The sequence below is a fragment of the Notolepis coatsorum genome, assembly GCF_963971535.1.
Source record: "Notolepis coatsorum genome assembly, chromosome: 5".
NCBI lineage: Eukaryota > Metazoa > Chordata > Actinopteri > Aulopiformes > Paralepididae > Notolepis > Notolepis coatsorum.
In genome coordinates, this window is record NC_140169.1 from 101868831 (window position 1) to 101880972 (window position 12142).

The following is a 12142-nucleotide window of genomic DNA, read 5'->3' on the forward strand; positions in this document are numbered from 1 at the left end:
TTATCAAGATACTTGGACCACAATACGGTAAATATGTTCAGTGTTCTGCAACATATTATAATCTGACACTTGAATTGACCACAGTAAAACGCAGAAATATATATAGAGTTCCTTTCAATCAGTCAGTTCAATCTATTCTCAAGAGTTCAATTTGACACAACACCATACATCATACATGTACAGTTTTATATAAAGTACCATGAATAATATAACAATAAGAGGGCATCACATAGATGCAACATCAATGAGAAACGTAGTTGAGAGATAAAATACAGTATCAAATCAAAAACTACCATCTGTAGTGTGGTAGTGAAAGGTTAACCTTCTGTAGTGTGGTAGTGAAAGGTTAACCTTCTGTAGTGTGGCTGTGAAAGGGTTAAAGCAGCAGAGAGGAACTGTTTGGAGAAGCCTGCAGCACTAACACACAGAGGGACCTATATTGTAAACCTGGGGATAGCTCCGCACAGAGAACTTGATGCCGTGGCCGTTGAGACGCTCAATGAAGGTGGTCTTAGAGAAGGCAGCTCCAGGAGTATACACTCCTCCCCTGTAGAGAGAGAGAGAGAGAGAGAGAGAGAGAGAGAGAGAGAGAGAGAGAGAGAGAGACATCTGAGGATGAGGAAAATAATACTGCCATGTCTAACAAGAAGAGAGAGAAACATAGAATGGTGTGCAGAGGATAGGGTAAGGGGAAAAGAGAGAGAGACAGAAACGTAAGACAGACAGACAGACACACACACAAACAAACAAACAAACAAACAAACAAACACACAAACAGAAAGACAGGCAGACTCCTATTCGACTAACCTTCTGGGGAGTGAGTGCAGTTCATTCAACAGGGTGATGGCTGACTGCACCATGGCCGTCGGTGTTGCTACGTAACCAGGCTCTGTGAAGTAATGGAAACACTGACATCAGTCCCTCCAAGATGACTTATTTCTTTTTTCTGGGATTGTTGCTGCCAAAAACACTGAAAGAGAGAATCCACCCTAAAATATTATTCACATGTGTTATGTCTATTATACTATATTATGTCTCAATTTCTCAATTTCCGTTAAGCTGAACACCAGAGAGACAAGACTCTAGTGATGATGTCACCAAGAGACAAACCCTGGAATAACCCATCGACAGTAACATGGTGATGTAATTGGTGTATTTGGTACATTTTCTAATTCAGAGCAGTAGCTAAGCCCTACATTTAAAGATCCCCTCCAGACGTATTAACCCTTAAACGATGTCTATATTGAAAAATTATTTGTATTAATGTTTTTTTCCACCACATTGTTCAATAAACCACTGAAAATGGCTCAGCAGCATCCGTACACTTGTACCGTCTCTGAGAATGCAAGGATCTATGAATATGAAAATGAGCAACAAGCACAGGTTGATATTTCCTATGAATTCCGAGTTGGCAGCTTATATTCTTTCAAGACATGTCAATACCTACTCTGCTTTCTGTGTCTGATTAAACTAAAGGTGTCAAGTTACTAAATATTAGACCATGAATGATAGGTTCAACCTATTAGTGACATCACACATTCACAGACACTCAGATTTCAAGGAAGTACAGGGTAGGCCTGTCACAATAATTAATTTAGTTGGACAATCTATTGTCTATTGTTTATATTAGACTCAGTGGCCCTCATGCGAGTGGGGGTGAAATCGAATGGTTCATTGAAACAAAGATGCAGTCACATGTAATCTATTTATCTATTTATCAGAGCTGGATCAGCTCATTCTTTGTTACTTAAGACTATTGCCTACTCAACCCATTCAAGCAATCGAGTGCTAAAATGAAGCTGTCTACAGCTGATTCTTCCAGCTGAGGAGAGAAGGCGCAGATAATGACACACATGAGTTTGTGCTCCTCTCTCATCCTGTCTGACCCAGAACACTGAACCTCTCCCGACTGCTTTTCAGCACTGAGGTGGAAATTATCGTTCAATAGAGAAGAATTGAATTGTCATCTATAGTTGACTGGCTTGTTTGCATTAACTCATTCAGCACCAGTCACGATGATAGTCGGGTTAACTCGCCATCGCTTGAGCGCCAATCACGAGTATAGTCGGGTTTTAATCGTTGTTTCTTTTATCAGCGATATCCATTCATTTTCATCCATCCAGCCTGATGTTATCGTTGGGAATTGGTCTGAGCTCGCAAAAGGGCAAATACCGCCGCCTACGCCTTCCAGCTGGTATTGCACTCCACTGGGAATGGTGTAGTTTCTTTTCTGGGACGATCCGAGCCGTGCGGGCGGGGTTTAAATACTCAGGCGAGGTAGGCAGAGTGAATGAATGAATGAATGAAAACTATTTACAATACAGTACGGCTCAATACACACAATTGTTAAGGGGATGCAGACCAGAGAAAGACGTTTGTCTTGTTTACATGATCAGGGTCCCCCATTTTCAATTCATAGTGACATTTATGACATACACAACATGACATCATGACATTTATGGCATAGGGACATACATGACATACAGGTATATAGTACTGTTCTAAACCACATTGCATTCTTGCACGAGGAAGGATAATAATGATGATCTAGCATTGATTTCAGGAAGATTCGATAATCAGGCGAAAAACGTGTTTAGTGTATTCCACTAAAACGCTATTATCGCGTCTTTCTCTGGAATTACTCAGAAGCACCCAAACTATACTCATATTCAAAACGGTATAAAACGGAAATGTACCGATGAAAAAACTATCCGTTTTGTACATGTTGACTGGAAGCAACTCACTGATAATCGACAGGTGTATTAGACCCATAGCTATAATTTAAGATATATTGTAAGCACTCGCAAATCTCGCAGTCCCCCCATTGACTTACAGCGGTGGCGTACTATCGTCATCTCGCGGATTAAGCTCCAGCGCTGAATGAGTTAATGGACTCTCCTCTCTCTAATTTGGCTTAAACCCAAAATGTTCCCACGCCAAGTCCATTTATTCTTCCAAACTCTCTGGCTGGAATTATGCAGTTGTCTGGAAAAACAGCCCCCTCTTGAGTAACACATGTTATCTCCACGTTCACTGTCTGTCCGCACTGTGTGTGTGTGTGTGTGTGTGTGTGTGTGTGTGTGTGTGTGTGTGTGTGTGTGTGTGTGTGTGTGTGTGTGTGTGTGTGTGTGTGTGTGGCGGGGGCTGTGTGGAAACACCTCTGTAAACACAATGGGCAATATCGCGGTCAGTAAAATAATCCGAGTTCATGTCCACATATCATATAATAAGTCGATAATGTAATTATCGCGACAGGCCTAGTCCAGAGCAGCTCTCCCTCTCCAGGGAAAGAATGGAAAAATGGGGTTCTGCACCAATAACAGCCTGTATACTCAAAGCCATGGCTCCAAGAGGAGTTAACCATTAAAAAATACATAAAGAACTCAAACTAAAGGTCTATGAGTCTTCAAAGTCGGTAATTCATTGTAAATGGACCAACTGAGGACCAAAAAGTGTCACTTGGTGACATCACAAATGTAAGACTTGATGCTCTGATTTCCAGCTTTGGGAGACAGTTGTCTATATTTATAGATATTGATTCAACTGTCCAAGATAACTGGAATAACACAATGAAGTTAAGTTATAGGGCCGATTTAGCTTTTTCTGTGTTCATTTTGCAAGGACTGATTTCAGGCAAAAGAAGAATTTGCCATGATCCGTTTAGGACATTAAAACAACTTGTATAACTTGCCATCTTTGTAATTTGGATCTTATTGTAAGATGCTCTGGATAAAAGCATTCTGTTAAATGCCTAGTAAAACAAAAACAAAAGGGGAGAATTGTGATATATTAGGAGGATGTGTACTTTAACCATAGCATTGTTACAGCCATGGTCTATAATAATCCATCTATTCATTTACAGTATTGTCAACAGTGTATCACAGTATGGTTGCCTTTGATGGATTAAAACATGCATATTCAGTTCTACAGCACAATATTTGAGATTAGGCTGCAGTTTTCTTTATCCACAACACAGCCATATCAGCAGAGTGATGAATGGGTTAGTAGGAAGTGGCAGCACCCATTCACAGCAATGTTATGACATCACTATATAAAATAATGAAGAGGGAAGCCACTGTATAATGCAGAAAATATATATATTTAATGCCTTCAAATATGCAGCCTTTACGGCCTATTGTAAGCCTAGAAAACACAGTTTTTGCATTATACAGTGGTTTGCCTTTTTGGGAAACCCATCATCTTCGATTGTTTAGCGTGATGACTACACTATAGAAAATACCACTTTGACAACCTAGATTATTGAAACAATAGGTAGAACACACAATTGTAAAAAAGAAATTAAAAAAAGGGAGTTTGTAGTGCTTTAAAATCAAAATACATGTTTAAGTTCTTTTATCACATAATCTTGCACTGATTGTCACTTATACGCCAGTATCTGTCCCAACAATGACACAAAAGTTGTTTTGTAGGTATTCTTAACACATTGGGTGCCAACGACGAGAAATCGCGTTGTTGGCCACCATGCGTTGTGTGCCAATAATGAGAAATCTCGTTATTTAATCGTTATTTCTTTTATTAGCGATATCCATTAATTTTTCATCCATCCAGCCTCACGTTATCATTGGGAATGGCTCTGAGCTCGAAAAGGGCAAATACCGCCCCTTATCGTCTCCCGGATGGTATTGCACCCATTGGAATGGAGTGGATTCGGGAATGCATCAGAAAAAAAAACTCCGGGGTCCACATTTTACTTCTGAGGCATGTAACCTGAGACTATTGCATCCACTGAGGGCACTGGAAGAAGCGTCGATTATGTGTTTCGGAGTATAACGTTGGATCAATAAACGCGATCGATATTTGGAATGGCGATCAGGAATTGTATTCATCTTTTTGCAGAAGATCTGATCTGAGGTAAGGACTTTATTTGACCAGTGTTTTTTTTCACAGCGATCACAACGTGCCTCCTGTGTGTGTACAGTGTGTGCGTAACGTTAGCGCCAGGCACGGCATAGATAATCGATTTTTCAGCCCGCTTCTCTAGCGTGCATAAGTACACATATACTATCGATAATCTAGCGTTTAATTGAAAACTATTCATAAATCAGCCGGAAAATGACAACGTGTTGTGTGTATTCCAGTAAAGGGCCATTCCTGCGGAATCTTTTTTCTAGAAATCTCCAAAACTATACTCGTATTCAAAACGGTATAAAACGGAAATGTACTGATGAAAAAACAATCCGTTTCGTACATGTTGACTGCAAGCAAGTCATTGATAAGCGACGGGTGTATTAGACCCATAGCCATAATTTAAGATATAGTTTAAACGTTTGCAAATGTGCTCGTCCTCCAATTGATTAGAGTGGTGGCACACAAGCGATAGATCGTCATTCATCGTTAGCACCCAATGTGTTAATGGTATCTTTTTTTGGAGTTTGTAATTTCCTGGAATACGATAAAAAAAAATTTGATGAGTCATCCTGCACACAGGGGCGTATACTAATTTTGCATCCAATTAAATGCTTTTCATTGACATTTACACCATATTGTAACTAGGCTAGCACTCTTAATTCTTAACTCAAGGGCACCCAAGTGGCGACCCATACGCGCTGCGTCGCGAAGCGGCTGACCCGGGTTCGATTCCCGGACCCGGCGTCCTTTGCCGAATGTCTTCCCCCCGCTCTGTCTCCCGTTCTTCCTCTCTCTCTCTCTCTCTACCCGACTGCCCGGTAGTACAAACAAATAAAAATCTACCAAAAACATAATAAAAAAAAATTTAAAAAAAATCTTAACTTTAACTAAATTGAAGAAATGTTCAATGTTAGCTTGCTAGCTAACGTTACTAATGTTGCATAACATTGCTAATATTAGCTTGCTGGCGACCATAATGCACATACAGCGCTATTGGCTACAGTACGGGTAAATGCCAATCAATATCCACTACAAGTCTCTCCCTAGCTTCCTGTTTTACAGGAAACGCATAAATATGTGGAATAATATAGCAATCTGCTAGCCATTTCATGGGGACTTTAACAATCATCCACAAAAATACTCTGAAAGTATGAAACTTATGATGACTGTCAACTGGCTCTAATTGTTTTAAACCATCAGTGATATTCTGTCTGGTTTACCGGCTCCGATGACCTGAGTGCAGATTTTAGCGTCGGGTCTGCCCTGGGAAGGATCCTTTCCCACGGAGTAGCCCTCCCCGAAAAACGTAAGGCTGAAGCAGGTGTCCTCCATCTGAGACGGGAAGGGAGAGGAGGTAGGAGCAAGGGAGAGGAGGTGGGGGGCGAGGGAGAGGAGGTGGGGAGCAAGGGAGAGGAGGTGGGGAGCAAGGGAGAGGAGGTGGGGGGCGAGGGAGAGGAGGTGGGGGCGAGAAAGGCAGAGGAGGTGGGGAGCAAGGGAGAGGAGGTGGGGAGCAAGGGAGAGGAGGTGGGGAGCGAGAAAGGCAGAGGAGGTGGGGAGCAAGGGAGAGGAGGTGGGGAGCAAGGGAGAGGAGGTGGGGAGCAAGGGAGAGGAGGTGGGGAGCGAGAAAGGCAGAGGAGGTGGGGAGCAAGGGAGAGGAGGTGGGGAGCAAGGGAGAGGAGGTGGGGGCGAGAAAGGCAGAGGCGGTGGGGAGCAAGGGAGAGGAGGTGGGGGGCGAGGGAGAGGAGGTGGGGGGCGAGGGAGGCAGAGGAGGTGGGGAGCAAGGGAGAGGAGGTGGGGGGCGAGGGAGAGGAGGTGGGGGGCGAGGGAGAGGAGGTGGGGGGCGAGGGAGAGGAGGTGGGGAGCGAGGGAGGCAGAGGAGGTGGGGAGCAAGGGAGAGGAGGTGGGGGGCGAGGGAGAGGAGGTGGGGGGCGAGGGAGGGAGAGAGAGAAAGAGAGAAGGGGGAAGAGAGTGAATGAGTACAATTCCCCAATCTCATAGGCCACAGTATAGTGGTCGACAATGCAGATATGTTTTTTTATATGAATGTAATGAATTGTAATGATTTTTTATAAATGTTTATGAAACAGAAAAATACATTGGGTTATGCTGTAGATTTCAGAACGTGACTAGTATTTAAGGGAGTGGGGTACAGTATGTCAGAAGCCACGTCATTCAACTGCATTATAACATATTATTACATGGCGTTTTCACATTCGCCGAAATGCTTGCTTGTGATTGGTCAATAGCGCGCGTCAGAGGTCAGTTATCAGACCATAATGACCGCTGTGGGACAATAATGACCGATGTGCGCAGCTGTTCGCAATTGTGGTATAATATATTGTCCTCATGTAAATATATCCCCCTCCCCTGTATCCCCTTACCTATGCCCCCCCCCTCTCTGTGGAATAAGATATCCCCCTCCCCTGTATCCCCTTACCTGTGCCCCCCCCCCTCTCTGTGGAATCACCCCCCTCCCCTGTGTCCCCAAACCTGTACCCCCTCCCCCCCATCTGACCTATCAAATGGGACCACACCCCCTCCTGTTAACTATATAGATCTCCTCTTGAGATCTATCGGGGTCTTTTACCTGGGTCACTTCAGCTGACTACCTGGGGAGAGCCCCTCAGCCATTCTCTCTATGTAATCTATCTGTTTGGTTAATAAACCCTTGTTATTATCCAATCCTCGGTTGACTGAGCACATTCTTCATCAGGATATCCACAAATATCCCACAATTGGCGTCTACGAACTTGTGACGGACTTTTTGCGTCCTCCCGGCGTGCTGTATTGTTTTCAGCTATACAGAGAAAAGTGAGTATAATAGGATGGTCGACCAAAAATGTATGGAAGGAATTAAAACTTTCCCGCTTTTCTCTGTGCCAGGTGAATATTACAGAATGTTGTCAAATATTGAGATCATGGCTGAGTGAGAATAATGTGCATTAATATATCTGATCTGTATTGAGAATCGTACCGGGGAAACGCGTGTACCTGGGTCCTTATCTGGACAGATGTTCTGAAAGGATGGGTTGTCTGTGCTATTCCCGGATTTGGCTGTTGCCAAACCGAAAGTTAGGGCACAAAATAATCGGTTGTTGGTTTGCTAACCCAAGTCTAGCTGATGCAGGCTAAAATATAGGCAACAAGGCAAGAAGCGTGGGCTTATTATGATGTGATATCCATGGAAAACGCTACTCTATTGGAACCTATTAATTACCAGAGTAGCGTCATAATATTCATTGTTTCAACCTCAAACTAAACCCACAATATCTTCCATTCCTGAAAACGATGTATTTGGATTGAATTCCAATTGATTATACAGATAGCGGGAAGATGACCTGTCTCGGGAGTACGTGAATGTACATTTAACGAGTCGCAGGTCGAAGGGACCGTGAGTGTGATTAAAAGGTATATATAATCTAATATATCGCTGGTAAATTTCGAAGTCAGGTTCGGTCGTTATGACTTTAATAACGATGTGTAGTTAAATCAAGGGATAAATGCCTTGTCGCAACAGATGTTGGCCGACTAAACGTACAGCGATCCAATACAGTCAGATATACACACACGTTAACTTATATGTATTAATGTTTGTGTGTCTGTTTTAAGTCTCGTTTGTATGTGCACAAGTATTATAGGACCCGTCGCGTTGCTTTATTGAGTCAAGAACCGGCTGCGGATAGCGCGACGAGCATTGAGAGACGAGTTACCGTTATACAAAGAATAACATTGAAGTGCAGTTCACGGGAACAAACTAGGATAGTAATTTCCGGATTCCGCAGAACACCGGCCCACGGGAACAACCATTTGGGGAAGTATAGTTTTATCGTTTCAGTTTGTTTACGTTTCACATATGCACAGGCGCGTTCATTCGGTAACAAAACGCTGGTATAGGAATTCCAGGCTATTGAGAGCTCGTGGAAATAAATACTGTATGAATTGCAAAGCGTTATTTCCGAGGCGAATGAGAACACACGAACGTCGCATGGAGCAATGACGTGACGCTATGCGCGCCGTGAAGTTATTATTTTATATTAAACTATCCATAAGCGAACGTAAAGTGTAATGTACCCAAGGCCAAGGGTGCGTGAAATCCATGTGTAGTATATGTTTTATTTGTATATGTATGTGCGCGCTGCTATTGGAAAATGTTGAGTTAAGGTGGCGAGATGCGGGTTGCTGACGACACGTAACGGATCCAACCCAACACAACAGCTGTCCCCGGTGAGTATAAAAATCATAAATATAGATGCATTGATTGATTGAAAACTTTATTAACAGATTGTAGAATGGGTACAATACAGCACAGCTCAATACACAATTGTTAAGGGGATGCAGACCAGAGAGAGACTTTAGTCTTGTTTACATCAGGGTCCCCCATTTTCAATACCAGATTTGTTTACATCAGGGTCCCCCATTTTCAATTTATCAGAACATATTATGACATACATGACATACAGATAGTCAGTACTGCTACATCTGTACATTTATGACATACTAGATTTGCAAATTCAGTACTTTTTGTGATACAAAAGGAGTCAAGAAAAGGGAGTCATTTGACGTAGAAACTGTACATATACACAACTATCATCTCAGTTACAGTAAATTACAACTATCTCAGATCACTTGAGTGTTTATGTTGCTTTAATTTACACATTATAAGTCACATAAAGCTAATTACAATGTCTGTTTCAGAATTATAATACATCTGTGGGCGTACCGGTCATACTGACCATGGGAGCTAAACAAACACTTCCGGTTCCCAATATATGGCAGTACAGGAATTGTCCACATAAACAGCGTTAGATTAGACTTTATAAGCTTTCAATGTTGAAAACTTGGAACACAAACAACATAGATTATGTTTAAAAGTAAGATGTTTAGGTTATATTCACTTGAGTTAATGTGTTTATCTAAAGAACCAATGAAAGATAACTAGCCCTTTCCATTGTAAGACATTTTTAAACATGATTCAAGGTGTGTGGGTCCACATTCATATGATGCTTGTGTACATGTGCGATATGATTGATAAATGATAAACACTATCATTGCATCCTAGGACAGGATGGATGAGAAATAGCTGATGTTTTGTTAGGCTCACAGACAGTCAAGGAGAACAGATGGTCTTGGAAAGGAGTGGAGAATTAACATGTGTTTGTATTTACAGATCTGGCTCTGAGGCGAGATGCAAAACAGTGAATGACTACACCCAAATTGTATCACAAAAGACAGAAAATCCAACAATTTGCATGTCAACCGAGAGACAGTGCAGAGCTGAGAGACAATCGATTGACCATTTGGAACAAATCTACATCCAAAACACCCACATGTAAATTTCTTCAGAGTGGGCACTTGGAAGACAAAGCAATGCAAATGCCTGCACTCGTGACCACAGACTTGATGAACTCACCTGGCGGTGGATGGCAACAGAGAACCACTTAATTAACATGAATTAGACACCGGTGATGAATTTGCAGTTATGAAAATCTACCTAACTCCCATACTAACAATAACTAACCAGTCGTTTTCATCATCTCTTTTCAAAAGACACATGAATTAGAGAAGTGCCCGAGATGAAAGATTAATGATGAAAACAACTACTTACAATCCCCTCCTTCTATTCTCTGTTTATAACCAATAACATGCATGACTATTCCTTAGACTATTCTTTTAACAACTAATACTTTCCATGACTGCAAAATTATCAACCACCAAAATTGAAACACAATTATCTAAATGTACAAGATATCAACAACATTGATCATTTAGCTGACACTTTTATCCAAAGCGACTCACAGGTTCTGTACGACAGGACATCAGGCAGGGCACACCTCTATCAGCTGAGTAACAATGGTCATCAAAGTGTTGAGTGCTACAGTGTAGATTAGTTTATTAGGACAAATGCATGACAGTAAGGTTAGATGACAAAACGAATGATTGTTTTTCATACAAAATTAACTGGCTACCTAGATTTTATGTTTTTTTCCCCACCCTATGCCATGATGAGCCACACTGAGATGTGAAGAACGCCAGAGAAGTCGTGGCGAGGTAAGTATCCTGAGGTACAGCCAACGCATCCTGAGGTAAGATCAAATTAAAATTTGACATCACAGACTATGAAGAAAAATAGCTATTTTATCTGATTCAAGATTTGGCCATTCATTTACTAATTTTATTTAAAGCCTAATGATAAGATTGTAGTGAATGTGACCTTCTTGACGTAAGGAATCACTGCTAATGCAATTGGTTTGCATTTCCTATTGTCAATTAAGTGATTTTATTTACAATGAATTGAATTAATCCCAAAATGATTTTCCACTTTAGCAGAAAGGCGTTGAATCATTTATGTGAGGAGTTTTCTAAGGCAGTGTTTATCACCCTCAGATCACGAATTGGTGAGAGGACAGGACGAGTGAGACGACGCGTGACCTGAGCGACCCACGACAGCATAGAACCACCAGAGACGCCGCCAAGGAGCTGCGGACACAACCAGAGGCGACGACAACAACCGTGGGAGAACCATCCAACCCAGCCCACAGACATCCCCAAGAAAGTGGAGCAGAGGACCACGAAGGAGACTGACCAAGGAGACACTGACGAAGAGGAGATCAACCTTTGACGGCCTCCACCCCGGCACTGCAGACCAAACCCATCACCTGCAGATGGGAACCAAAGCCCCGACCATCAAGGTGGATTCCCATGACAAGATTGTCATCCGTGTGAGAGAGAGCGTCCTACTGACTAGCCACTACACCGGCGGGCCCTCGCCCTCCATCAAGTGGTACCGCAATGACGAGGAGAGGACAACGAAACCAGCACAACACATTCAAGAACGCCCTGACCACCATGTCTCTAGGCCTGATAGGGGCCAAGCGTGAGCACAGTGGCAGACATGTGATGGTGGTGGAGAACAACATAGGCTGCAGGAAAAGACCACTATAGTTGACTGCTACCGGTGACCCTTGACAAGGTACACAGGGAGCGGACGGCGACCTCCTGTAGGCCCCCTCTGAATGAACGACGACCAGTGAATGTTCCCGACTGCATCGTCAAGAAGAGACATCATCAGAGACCTGTAGACCAAGAGACTTCTGAACACACATTGTCCACATTGTTATGTATGTATTTAATTTTTACTGTGTTACTGTTTGGCCCTGCCACACAACAGACCGAGAACAGATGATCAACACGACACAGCAACTGTCAGATTCACAAACAAGAACTGTTTCACAGAGTTCATATGTATCTGGAAAATTATGGACTAAGAATATGA

The 12142-nt window shown here is 42.5% G+C and overlaps 1 protein-coding gene across 1 annotated transcript in view; it reads right to left on the reverse strand.

The window, feature by feature from the left end:
- sccpdhb (saccharopine dehydrogenase b) overlaps positions 1–12142 on the reverse strand; it is a 50539-nt gene that overhangs the window by 25 nt on the left and 38372 nt on the right. Inside the window, exons 10-12 of the mRNA XM_084315402.1 lie at positions 6090–6201; positions 808–889; positions 1–547 (exon numbers count right to left, since the gene is read on the reverse strand). The exon at positions 1–547 is cut by the window's left edge and continues 25 nt beyond it. Of these exons, the coding sequence (XP_084171528.1) occupies positions 418–547; positions 808–889; positions 6090–6201 (324 nt within the window). The 3' untranslated portion in view covers positions 1–417. The remainder of the gene's footprint in view (positions 548–807; positions 890–6089; positions 6202–12142) is intronic.